The sequence below is a fragment of the Chrysochloris asiatica genome, unplaced genomic scaffold (assembly GCF_000296735.1).
Source record: "Chrysochloris asiatica unplaced genomic scaffold, ChrAsi1.0 scaffold00057, whole genome shotgun sequence".
NCBI classification, from domain to species: Eukaryota; Metazoa; Chordata; class Mammalia; order Afrosoricida; family Chrysochloridae; genus Chrysochloris; species Chrysochloris asiatica.
The window spans coordinates 5,217,502-5,230,344 of record NW_006408575.1 but is presented as its reverse complement, the minus strand read 5'-3'; the positions used below and the strand labels follow the sequence as shown (position 1 = coordinate 5,230,344).

General features: G+C 45.5%; 1 protein-coding gene across 1 annotated transcript in view; it reads left to right on the top strand.

Moving 5' to 3' along the window:
* The window catches only part of FAT2 (FAT atypical cadherin 2), an 82,677-nt gene extending 71,220 nt beyond the window's left edge, over positions 1–11,457 (top strand). The window contains exons 20-23 of the mRNA XM_006863897.1: positions 1,795–2,236; positions 7,604–7,730; positions 9,362–9,825; positions 10,925–11,457. Of these exons, the coding sequence (XP_006863959.1) occupies positions 1,795–2,236; positions 7,604–7,730; positions 9,362–9,825; positions 10,925–11,457 (1,566 nt within the window). The remainder of the gene's footprint in view (positions 1–1,794; positions 2,237–7,603; positions 7,731–9,361; positions 9,826–10,924) is intronic.
* The last annotated feature ends 1,386 nt before the right edge of the window (positions 11,458–12,843 follow it).

Sequence of the window (12,843 nt, the reverse complement as noted above, 5' to 3'; positions counted from 1 at the left end):
GGAATGGAGTGTCTTAGTTTCCTAATGCCGTTATAACATGAATACTACCAATGAATGACTTTAAAGACCAGAACTTTCTTTTCTCATGGTTCAGGGCACTAGCTATAGGGGAAGGCTGTCTCTGTTGGTTCTAGGGGAAAAGTCTTGTCCTTTCCAGCAACCTTTGGTTCCTTCATAATCTTCACATGGCATCTAACTTTTCCCTATTTGTGCTTATTTTGGTATCTAGCCTGTTTGTTTGTTATTGTTGTTGTTTTAATAATTCAGAAATGAATAGTTTAGGATACACCCTACACTGATAATGGTTTCATTAACATAACAAAGTAGCGCTTGTTCACAAATGGAATTCACCAGCATAGAGGTTAGGATTCCAACACATATTTTTTGGGATGGGGGAACACAACAACTCAATCCATATCAGGGAGTGTGGGGGTGCAAGGCTTGAGGACAATCAAGTAGGCCAGTTTCTGGCAAAAAAAAAAAAGTCTTTAAGGATGCTGGATGCGATGACTAGGCCAGGACACAGGATTTTCCTGCTCAACGTCACGACAGCCATGCCACCTGGAGATATATGTTCATTGGCCAATCATCAGAGGCCTGGCTGTTCTGTAGCATAAGAGATCCTCTGAATATATACAGGTCACCTTGAAGCACTGTCTTTCCAGCACGGGAGGGTGGGCTGGCTACCACCAGGGTGCTAGACATGGCAGATTTAGCATTAACATAGGAGATACATGAATTTCCTTTTAGTAGTCTCTTCTAATGTATCACAGAGAGAGTCTCAGTTTTCCCTGTTTTTTTTTTTTTTTTTAATGTTTTATTGTGAATTATATGATAGTTTACATGGGAGAACATTCGTTTTACATTCATTCTATAGTATATAGTTTCATTGCCATGGTTCCAATCCCCTCCATGCATCATCAACCAACCAACCAAAGGGTATACACTGCAAACCTGCCCCCTACACTACCTCCTCCCCTCCCCACCCCGTCTCTAGTCTTCAGCACACAGTCGCTCTCCTTCTCTGGATCTAAAGTCCCCAGCTGCTCCATCACTCCACGTCATCGTCTCTGCCTCCATCTCAGGCATCCCTGTTTCTCTGGGTAGGGTCCCGCTCTCGGCTCTTCTCTGTTGATGGTCCTAGGGACCTCCACTCCTAGACCGGAAAGTTAATCACTCCCTTCCTTGCTATAAAGCATCTACCTTTACATTTCCAACCCTCACAATTATTCACTATTGTATCACAAGAGATCCATCTGCATTTCATTTCATCAGCTCCACCTAGACAGATTGGATAGTACTCACTGGAGTACTATCCTTCCTCCATGCCCCCTGGATCTGGGTTCCCTCTTGAAAGCTTGTAAGCCAGTCACTTCTTGCTTTTGTAGCCCCCCCCCCCCCCATTTTGGGTAGCCAATGTCCAAGTTGCCCATCCCTGTCTACTCTGGGTGTGGAGGGGGTGGGAATGATTCTTGCTGTAAGGATTTGTTCCCTCTTTTGAGTTACTTCATCCATCGGTGTAGGTAAGGTTCATCTTTCCTGGTTTTTAAGATTTCTATCCTATGTGCCAATCTCCCAAAGAGAAAGCAGATTTTGGCAGCTAGTTAGAATTTAATTCATTCAACAAATACTATGATGGTAGGCACTGTTCTAGGGGCTTGGGTCTCCTCATTGGTAAATGCCACAAAAGTCCTTCTGAGAGCTTTCATTGTATGAAGTGGAGGCTGACAATAAACACACAAGTGATAAATCAAAGAATGATGCAGTTTGTTCAAATGTGGGTTTTCTTTTCAGTTGGTTGGTGGAGTGCTCCAGCTGGACTATCAATGCCCAGGTGATTTCCATAGAAACCTTTCCTCCCGGAGCCACGTGAATGATCAAGAGTGGCACACCATCCTGCTGGAGAAGACCTCCAACTCCACTCACCTGTGGGTTGATGGTGCAAGAAATGACTTCCTTGTGCTCCCAGAAAACTGCCAGGGCCTGGAACCTAAAAGAGACCTCTTGTTGGGTGGCCTCGTCCCCTTGCATTCTTCCCAAAATGTCTCTCAGGGCTTTGAAGGCTGCCTGGATGCTGTTGTGGTCAACAGAGAGGCACTGGAGCTGCTGGTCCATGGCAGGAAGATGACCCGCTTGTTGGAGACGAAGGCCCTCACACAGTGCTGCCCCCTCAGTGATGACTGCAGCCAGGACAGGTGCCTCAATGGTGGGAAATGCTCCCAGACCCACAGAGCAGGTGAGGGCTGGGGGACAGGGCAGCGCCCATGTTGCCCACATACTCTTCACGGAACTCGGACACGTTGATCCGAGTTAATAAATAGCAATGTAGAGTTCACAAAGCATGTTCCTTCTCCACGCCTCATGAGGAAAGGAGGAAGGAGAACCACAGAGTTGTTCCATTTTACAGCTCAGAAAGTTGCTGGGCTGTGAAAGGGATGCTTAGGAAAAGGAGTTTGTCCAAGGTCATAAGACTAATCAACAAGAGCGGTTTGTTCTGGTTGGGGATTGCAGTGGAGAACGCTTGCCTCCTGATTCCAGAGTTCCCGCTTTCCCTTGCCATCTTGTAGCGAATGGGTTGGGATCTGCCAAATCTATGCTAGGAAGAGGCAGGAGTCGTTCCCCTCTATTTAAACTTTCTTTCCACTTTGTTTTGGGTATGTGTGTGTGTTGGGGGTGGGGGGGGCGTGGAACATAAATAGGGATGCAGGTGTACAGAGTTGAGTTAATCCCACACTTTGGTGTCATCATTGCTACATGAAAAACCTCTTTCTCATATTCCCCTTTAAGGCACTCTGGTAGTGTAGTGATTATGAGTCAGGCTGCTAATCTCATGGTCAGCATTCGAAACTACCAGCTGTTCCGTGGGAGAAAGATGAGGCTTTCTGCTCCCATCAAGATTTACAGCCTCAGAAACCCTATATAAGGTCACTATGAGTCGGAACTGACTCCACAGCACATAACCATGTTCCCCTTTAACCTATATCCCATTCTATTCTCCAGCTCACCCCATATGGAAACACTTAAAGCTTTTATTCTCTTTATCACATACTGGCATTTTTAATTTATGCTAACCTGGTGGCATGTGAAGTACTGAAAGGTTGGTGGTTAGAACCCTCCTAGCCATGCTTCAGGACTCCTGGTGTGGTGCTGTGGGATAAAGTACTGGACGACAAGGTCAGTTTGAACCTCAAAGTTGGTGGTTCAAACTCACTAGCTGTTCCTTGGAAACCCTATACAAAGTCACTGTTAGTCGGAACTGACTGGATGACACTTAACAACATTAACAAGCAATGCTTCAAGAGAAAGACCTGGTCATTTATTCCTGTAAAGACTGAACTAAACCAAGTCAAACCAAACCCGGTACCATCAAGGGGATTCCAATTCACAGAGACCCTATAGCAACCCTAGAAAACACAGGGGGTCAGTTCTCCTCTGTTCCCTGGGGTCACTCTGAGTTGTGATCTACTCAGTGGCACCTAACAACAACAACTGGTATATAATATTTTATATTTTCACTCAGCAATGTATTTTTAAGATGCATCCATGCTGTCATGATTATACCTTACTCATTGCTTTCAATTTCTCCTCCATGCTGTGCCTGAAGCCACATTTTTCCTCTCCATTCTCCTAGTGAAAGATGGACACCTGGGCTTCAAAGTCCCACCTCCCTCACTAATACTAAAGTGTGCTTCTTCAGGCATGTCCCCTACGCGCCTAAGGATTTCTTTCTCTCTCTCTCACACACACACACACACATTCCAATCAGAGATATAATTCATGTGCCCAGATATAGTGAACTTGACTAAACAGGGCCAGACTGCTCTCCAACATGCATGTGCATGGATTCCTATGCCCTCGTATCCCCATCAATACTTGGCATTAGTCCATTTTCTAGTTTTTGCCAGGCTGATCATATGGAGCCTGTCCATCACTTCTTTCTATCACATTATTCTGGTCAAAGTCTTCATCATCACCAACTTTTTCTGGGTTAGGTACAACTCACCTCCCTGTTCTTCTCCAGGGTCTTTCCCTCCATTCTGTCTTCCACTAGGAAGCCACAGTGATCATTATAAAATGTAGATCTGAACATGTCGCTCTCTTGCTGAGAACTTCTCAGTGGCTCTTCACCACTTTTAGGATAAAGTCCAAAGTTCTGATGTTGTGGCCCCACTTCCTTCTTCCCAGACTTGTAGCTAGTTCCCCATATCTCCTTTGCACACTCGGTTAACCCTTTTGGCCCCTTGTTAGCACCTTGAGCATACAGTACCCTCTCCTTGCAACCTGAAACACCTTCCTCTTTGTCCCTCCTTCCTTTTCCCCACCCCTGGACTAATATTAATTTAGAGTCCTGGTGTGGTGCTGTGGACTAATGCGTCAGACTGCAAAATCATTTCAACTGCAAGGTTGGTGGTTCAAGTTCACCAGCTGCTCCTTGGAAACCCTATACAGGGTCGCTATGGGTTGGAATCGACTTGACAGCACTTAACAACAACAGTGTTACCTTATTCTTTAGGTCTCAACCTCCAATAGGAGACCTTTCCTGATCTCTGGTCTAGGCTAGGTCACCCATACTTCCCTTTCAACAATAATTTCTATTGCAATTGTGATATACTGCTATTGCATATAATTATCTAGGTTTGAGTTTGAGCTTTGTCATTTGCAAGCTATATGACCTCGAGAAGACGTTGTATCTGTCTCCTGATGAGAAACCAGTCTCAGAATTGTCATGAGGATCAAATGAGCTAAGAAGATGCTTAAAACAGTGACTAGCATTATTTTAGTACTTGTTTTAGTTATCTGTTGATACGATAGCAAATATGCCACAAGTGGATGCTTTAACAAACCTAAATTTATTCTCTCTTAGTTTGTTGTTGTTAAATGCCATTGAGTTCATTTCCATTCACAGCAACCCGAGGCACAACAGAACGAAACACTGCTCAGACCTTTGAACCCATTGTTGCTGTCACAGTGTCAATCCTACTCTTTGGGGTTCTTCTTTTCCACTGACCCTTCACTTTATCAATCATAATGTCTTTCTCCGGGAACTGTTCCCACCTGATAATATGTCTGAAGTATAAGTCTCACCATCCTGTCTTCTAAGGAGCATTCTGGCTGTACTTCTTCTAACATAGATTTGTTTATTCTTCTAACAGTCTATGATACTTTTAATGTTCTTCTCCAACACCATAACTCAAACGCATTGGTTATTCTCCTGTCTTCCTGTTTCATTGTCCAACTTCCATATGCACACAAGGCAATTGAAAAATACCATGGCTTGGAACAGGCATACCTTAGTCCTCAAACTAATATCCTTGCTCTTGAACACTTTGAAGAAGTTCTTGGCAGCAGATTTGCCTAATGCAATAAGGTGTTTGATTCTTGACTGCTGTTCCTATGAGTGTTGATTGTGGGTCCAAGCAAAATGAATTCCTTAGCAACTTCAGTCTCTTCTCCATATATCATGATGGCATTCATTAGTCCGATTATGAGGATTTTTGGTTTCTTTACATGGAGGCAGAGTACATATGTACAGATTCCTCATGAACACAATTAAGTATTCTGGAATGCCCATTCTTCACAATGTTATCCATAGTTTGTCTCAATCCACACAGTCAAAAACTTTTGCATAGTCAATAATACACAAGGAAACACCTTTCTGGTATTCTCTGCTTTCAGCCCAAACTATCTGATGTCAGCAATGATATCCCTGGTGCCACTTCCTCTTTTGAATCTGACTTGAATTTCTACCAGTTTCCTGTGCTGTTGAAACTGTTTTTGAATTATGTAAAATTTTAGTTGCATGTGACATTAATGATATTACTCAATGTTTTCCATTATTCCCTTGGGTCACCTCTCTTTGGAATGGGCACAAATATGGATATTTTCCAATAATTTCTGAGTGAGTGCCTTCAGTGCTACATCAGCTTGGTGAAAGATTTCAATTTGTATTCCACCAATTCCTGGAGTCTTGTTTTTTGCCAATGCCTTCTATGTAACTTGGACTTGTTTTTTAAGTACCATTGGTTCTTGATTGTATGTTGCTTCTTGAAATGACTGAACATTGATCATTTCTTTTTGGCACAGTGACTCTGCCTATTCCTTCTATCTCCTTTTGATACTTCTGCATCATTCAATATTTTGCCCATATATCCCTTCAATATTTTAAGTTAAGGCTAGACTTTCTTTGTTCAGTTCTTTCAGTGTGAGAAATGCTGAACCTGTTCTTCCCTTTTGGTTTCCAGGTCTTTGCATATTTCATTTTAGTACTTTATTTTGTCTTCTCCAGCTGTCCTTTGAAATGTTCTGTTAAACTCTTTTACTTCCTCATTTCTCCTATTCACTTTACCATCTCTACACTGGAGAACCAGTTTCAGAGTCTTTTCTGGCATCTATTCTGATCTTTATTTTCTTTCCTATCATCTTCTTGATGATGCTCTTGATGCCATCTCACAAATCTGGTCTTCAGCCATTATTGTCTACTGCATCAAATCTGTTCTTGATATCATCTCTAAAGTCAGGTAAGATTTATTCAAGGTTGTATTTTGGCTCTCATGGACTTGCTTTAATTTTCTTCAGCTCCAGGGTGAACTTGTGTATGAGCAATTGGTGGTCAAGTGGTGGTCTCACAGTTTAGGAAGCTAGAATTCCAAAATCAGGGTGCCAACTCTAGGGAAGGCTTTCTTTTATTGTTCAGTGTGGGCCCGGGTTCTTGTCTCTTCGGCTTCTGTTTTCTGTTTCCTTAGAGATCTCCATTTGATTTGGCAGCTGTCTTTCCCCCATCTGGCTTGCTCAATCTGCTCCTTTTATCTCTTAAATGAGATTCACAAAACAGACTTTACACTGACCCTACCTCATTAGCATAACAAAAACCCATTACCAAATGAGATTATCACCACAGACGTAGAGGTAGAGGTCAGAATTTAATAACACGTATTTTGGGGAGACAATTTAATCCATGTTGTTGAATGCTGTCAAGTTGGATCTGACTCATAGCTACTCTGTATAGGGTTTCTGAGAGTGGCTGGTGGTGAAAACCTTATGAATAACAGTGGAAGTCATTCAAGAGCCATTTCTATTGAGTGCTCCATCTGGGCCTACACCATGTTGAGTACTGATACCCTGCTGAACAAGAAGTCTTGGTCCCTGATCTTGACCAATTTATAGTCTAATTTATAGACATCTAAAGGAGCTCTGGTAGCATAGTGGTTATGAATTGGGTTGCTAATCTCACGGTCAGCAGTTCAAAACTACCATCTGGTCCATGAGAGAAAGATGAGGCTTTCTACTCCCGTAAAGATTTACAGCCTTGGAAACCCTGTACAGGGTCTCTATGAGTTGGAACCAATTCCATGGCACACAACAACAACAACAAAAGAAGAATGGTCAGCACTTCCTGAGTATTGAATGAGCCCTGGTGTGGTGCTATAGGATAAGTACTGAACTGTGAAGCACTTCACACTCAATAGAAGTGGTTCTTGAATGGCTTCGTGAACATGAAATGCACATAGACCAAGGCCACTCCTCAGCCCAGAGGGCCTTTCACTCTGGGACTGCCTACCTGCTCAACCAGTGTGCTCTCTCCCCCTCCTTCTTTTTCTCATAGGCTATGTTTGTGAGTGTCCCCCACAGTTCTCTGGGAAGCACTGTGAACAAGGAAGGGAGAACTGCACGTCTGCATCCTCCCCTGAAGGAGCTTCCTGTAGCTGTCCTTACCCTTACACGGGAGACAGGTGAGCGAAGGAGTGGCCACCTGCAATTGGCTCTTTACCCAGGGTTTAACACCACTAAGAAATGACCTGTGCACTTTGACTTAGAGGTCAGTGGAGGCTAGGGGATGAGTCTTCTCCATGTGTTAAGATGGCTCATTCAAGTCTTTCTTAGAGTCATTCTTCTACCACCTGCATCATGGGGGAAGGTGCTTGTTAATAGACAAATTCCCTAACTCTACTCTGAACCACTAAATTGGACTCACTGGGTTGGGGCCCAGGAATCTGCACTTCTAATTATTTCCTTAGGAGCTTCTGATCTTCGCAGAAGACTGAATATTACAATTTTTGTTAGTTTGCTCTGTGCTATGACTTCCCAAAAAGTGGCCTGGGGACAATGATTCCACTTGGCATAGGCACTGCTGTGAGACTTAAGCCCTCACTGCATGCTAACAGAACCTAGTGCTATGCTGTGCTTGGGGGCTTTCAAGGAAGGAAAGTTACTTTGAAATCCCTAAAGATCAAAGGCTTTGAAAATCACCTGTTTCTAGAGTTCTCCAACTTGGGAACTTAAAAAAAATAATTATCACAAGAGAAACTATGGAAAACAAAATAGATTGCTGGACCCGACATGACCAACTAAATCAGAATCTCCAAGGAATGGTACCTGGGAATCTCTTTTTAACAAGCAATCAGGGATTCCCTAGCTGTCAACCTTGGCATCTGCATAGCACAGCCAATGATCTTAGTCCAGCCCACCAGTTTAAATGTGGGGTAACTGAGGCAAAAAGAGGGAAAGGACTTGCCCATTATTATCCTGTGTGTTTGTGTGTTTAAGTCCTTTATCTCAGCAGCTGGTATTTCCTGTCCAACTTCTGCCTCGTTTTGCAGTAGGGAAGGGTGTCCGTTCATTAAGATGCTTCATATTTGAAAATGGCATTTGCATTTTAAAAGAGGAATCTGGAGAGAACAATACTTGATTCCAAAATACAAATTGGTGCTGGTGATATTTCTGGCACAGGGATATGTTTTAGACTGAGTGGAGTAGCAGGATCTTTCCCCCCAAAAAATCTTTCAAATGTGGGTAAAGTTGGCTGTAAGAAAAAATGCCTAGAATCTTTACACCATGGACTGCCAAGCAGAAAATTATCTGAAAGGTCACATGGCTCAATTAATTTCTCTGAGAAAGTTACCCAGTGTGAGAAGTTGATCAATGCAGGGCCATGGTGGGCCCCTGTGATCTTCTAGTGAAGACTAGTGGGTACCACTGGTACCAGGTACCAATGCTGGATGACTGGATCCTGACATTATTGGAAAGGATGGCTGGGTAGGTCAGAAGACTTTCCCTCAGTACTGTGACTGGAAATCTGACCTCATTGCTACAGAGTATGCCCAATGTCTAGCTCTCATTGATGGGAAATAATGGATGTGCCCACATATCAGTTCTTACTGGTCAAGCATATGGATGCAGCTGAGGCTCATGCTGTACTGGTGGAGGATGGAGAGTAAGTCTGGTGTTTGAGAAGTCTCTTTGTCTATTAGAAAGTAGAAGATAGTAGGTGGGAGTGTGGCAGTCTCCATCCCATAGATCTTTGCAAGAAGAGACGGAGTGGGCAGTACAGTGACCTGGTCCTCTAATTTCTCTGTATCTACAGGTGTGAAATGAAGGCAAGAGGTTGCTCAGAAGGAGAATGTTTAGTCACTCCTAATATCAAAAGAGGGGACTGGGGACAGCAGGAGTTACTGATCATCATAATGGCAGTACTGGCCATTTCCTCCATTGTGGCCATTTTTGGGCTTCTCGTCTACTGCTTCCGTTGCAAGTCTCACAAACCTGTGGCTATGGAGGACCCAGACCTCCTGGCTAGGAGCATTGGTGTTGATACCCAAACCATGCCTATCATCGAGCTTAACCCCCTGAACACCAGCTCCTGTAACAACTTGAACCAAGAAGAGCCCAGCAAGGCTTCAGTCCCGAATGAACTCGTTACCTTTGGACCCAGCTCCAAGCAACGTCCAATGGTCTGCAGTGTGCCTCCCAGACTCCCACCTGCTACAGTCCCTTCCAGTTCCGACAATGAGCCCATCATCAAGAGGACCTGGTCAGGTGAGGAGATGGGTCAGTACAGCCAGAGGTCCTTAGCCTCTGGGATTGATGCATGGGGCAGGAAGACCTATACACTCCTATTATCTAAAGCACAAGGGTTTTTGCCCACCATCTGTCCCTTGGGATGGGGTATGAAGGGATGTGTTCAAGGTACAGTGCACTGATGACTGAGTTAGATGCCAGGTCTCTTGACTCAGCAGCTGGGGTCCATTCAACAATACCAAAATCCATTCTTGTAAATTCCAATTCACTCCATAGGATTGGTATCTATTGCAGAAATCTATAGACCCTTTTGGTATGGGTGGGTAGAGTTTCTGGAGTAAAAATGGGGATTTCACACATTTAGACTTTTCTGGAAAGAAAAAGAAAAGCATGATCAAGGCTTCTAGTTGCCCTGTCTGGAGGTGGAGCAGCATTGGGCCCAGCCTAGCTGGTGTGGAGGAGAGAATTTCACACTTCTCTCCAGTTTGGGCTCAAAAAGAAGTGAACCTGTAAAGTACTTTGTATTTTCTGACATAGTCACCAGTAGTTAAACTGGCTATTTTTAGGGTTTTTTTTTTGGAGGAATAGGGTAACTGGAACCCATAAAAATGAAGTAAATTATTGTAATTTATCAACCTATTCAGTGTTAGGGACAGAGCTAAGACCAAGGCCTCCTGGTCTCCTGATTTCCAAGCCTCATTGCTTTGCATTACATAACCGTCAGTGGACTCTATCACACATCCTAGTACCAACTGTGTGTCTGACCCTTTTCCTTAAGGAGATGAAGCTCACCAGTAGGCCTTGGGATGATACCAGTGTTTCCAGCAGTGGGAATTGGCTACATGGGGCCATCTATCTCCTTCCCTTGTTCACTGGGCATTGGATCAGTGGCATAGATTAGCAAGATGGGATGGCTTTGGGTTAGACCTCTGGCTTTAACATCCTCTCATTGGGTTCCAGACATCAAGCTAAGCCACCAGAGGCAACACACACACATGGATGGGCTGCCTGTGCTCCCCCACTCCTTTGGCTATCTCACTGCCCTGCTGAGTTACAGATAGCTGTAAGGCCAGCTGTAGTCTTTGCTGGGGAAATTTGGAACTCACCCTAACCTGCTTTTCCCTTTCAGTGTATCCAGGTGGAGCTGCAGTTTGGCCCCCTACTTACTCCAGGAAGGAATGCTGGGAGTATCCCCATGCTGACGTGATCCAGGGTCCTCTGCCTCCCTCGCCTCATCACCACTCAACCCCAGCCATGATGCCAGAGCCCAATGGCCTCTATGGGGGTTTTCCCTTCCCACTGGGGCTAGAAAACAAGCGGGCCCCCCTCCCACCCCGTTACAGCAATCAGAACCTGGAAGATCTGATGCCCCCACAGCCCCACAGCCCCCGGGAGCGTCTGCTCGACCCCTGTCTCAATGAGTACACAGCCATTAGCTACTACCACTCACAGTTCCGGCAAGAAGCGGGAGGGCACAGACTGGCAGAGGGGGGCTATAAGGGGGTAAGTATGCGGCTCAGCCGTGCGGGGCCCTCTTATGCCGACTGTGAGGTAGAGGGTGGGCCTCCCACTGGCCGGGGCCAGCCCCAGGCCCCCCCGCACTATGAGGGCTCTGATATGGTGGAGAGTGATTACGGCAGCTGTGAGGAGGTTATGTTCTAGCTCCCTGGATCTCTGAGGTAGGCAGGTGTGAGAACAAGGCCTTGGCCTTTTTCTCCTGCCTCACTCCGAGTGAGTTGAGCATGGCTGGGCAAGTGGGAGGAAGCTTCCATACTCAGTGCAGGCTGCCATCCTTGAAATGTGCTCTTCCGGTCCCCAGCTGGTCCCCAGGGTGGAGGGAAGCTGAGGGTAGAGCTCCAAAAACAACACAAGGCCCCAGAGGGGAGGAGGCACAGAGCAGTCACCCTCGGAAGGCTAGGAAAATAGCCCTGGGATGGGTGTGTTAGTGAGTTGCTCTCACAGGCCATCTCTCAGTCCCAGGGAGACAGGGTCTGAGCTCCTGGGTCAGCTGTTCAAGAACGCGTCCTCATGTCTGTCTAAGCTCCGTTCTGAGGTAGAAACAGGCTTGTGCCTAGCAGGTAACCATCACATCCACAATTAGAGGTATGGTCCAGGCCTTCCATCCCTGGAGGGCCATGGGTGTCCTCCTAGGGTCTGAGAGGTGAGCAGCAGACAAGCAGGTACCTGTGTACCTGCCTCAGTCAACATCCCATGGGTGTTTCTTAAGTGCCTGCTCCTTGTCAGGCACCAGTGAGGCACTCAGATGTAATGGAGAATGAGAGGACAAGGTTATGTGAAGTATCACTCTAGCCTCAGGCCCCGGGGGCCCTACTCTTCCAGCCCAGACACCAGGGAACCCGCTCCCTCTCTGCAAGTCACATGACTTTCTACAGCCAGGGTCTACCCTGAAACTTCTTCATTCAAGAATTCAGACCTCATAGAACTCTGGGCTCTTCATCCCGAGTTTCCCAGGCACTTTGGCCAAAGGCAAGAAGGAATTAATTCTTGATTCTAAAATTCAAAGGCACTTTTCAACCTTGCTGTCTGGATAAGTTTCCCCAAAGGGACTTTTATTCCCTAGACACAAGGAACTCAGAATTCCCACTCAGGGCAGGGGTGAGGCAAAGAGCCAGATCCCAATTGATACCCTGCCCTCCCCTGTCTGTCCCTCCATCTCAGATGCCTGCCAATCTAAGTGTTAACCTGCAGTGACTCAACCCTATGCATGGAGGGTCAATGTGGGCACGTGTCTACACATATGGACACCCATGGATGTATATAGTGTGTTCATACGTGTAGAGTGTATGTAGCCAGGAGTGGTGGGAACCAGAGGCTCCTGTCCTGTTCACATCACCACTCCATCTCCCGACATTCTTCCCTCCGGTCCACTGCCTTTTCATGTGTGTTGTTTCTGGAGACAAAGCCAGAAGGAAGAGCAAGGGGGACTGTTACCCACAGGGTCTATGTGGGCTGTGTGGGTGAGTCTTAGCTCTGTGAATGGATCTCAGCTGTGTGTGTAATTGTGCGTGTGAGTGACGGTGTGCATGG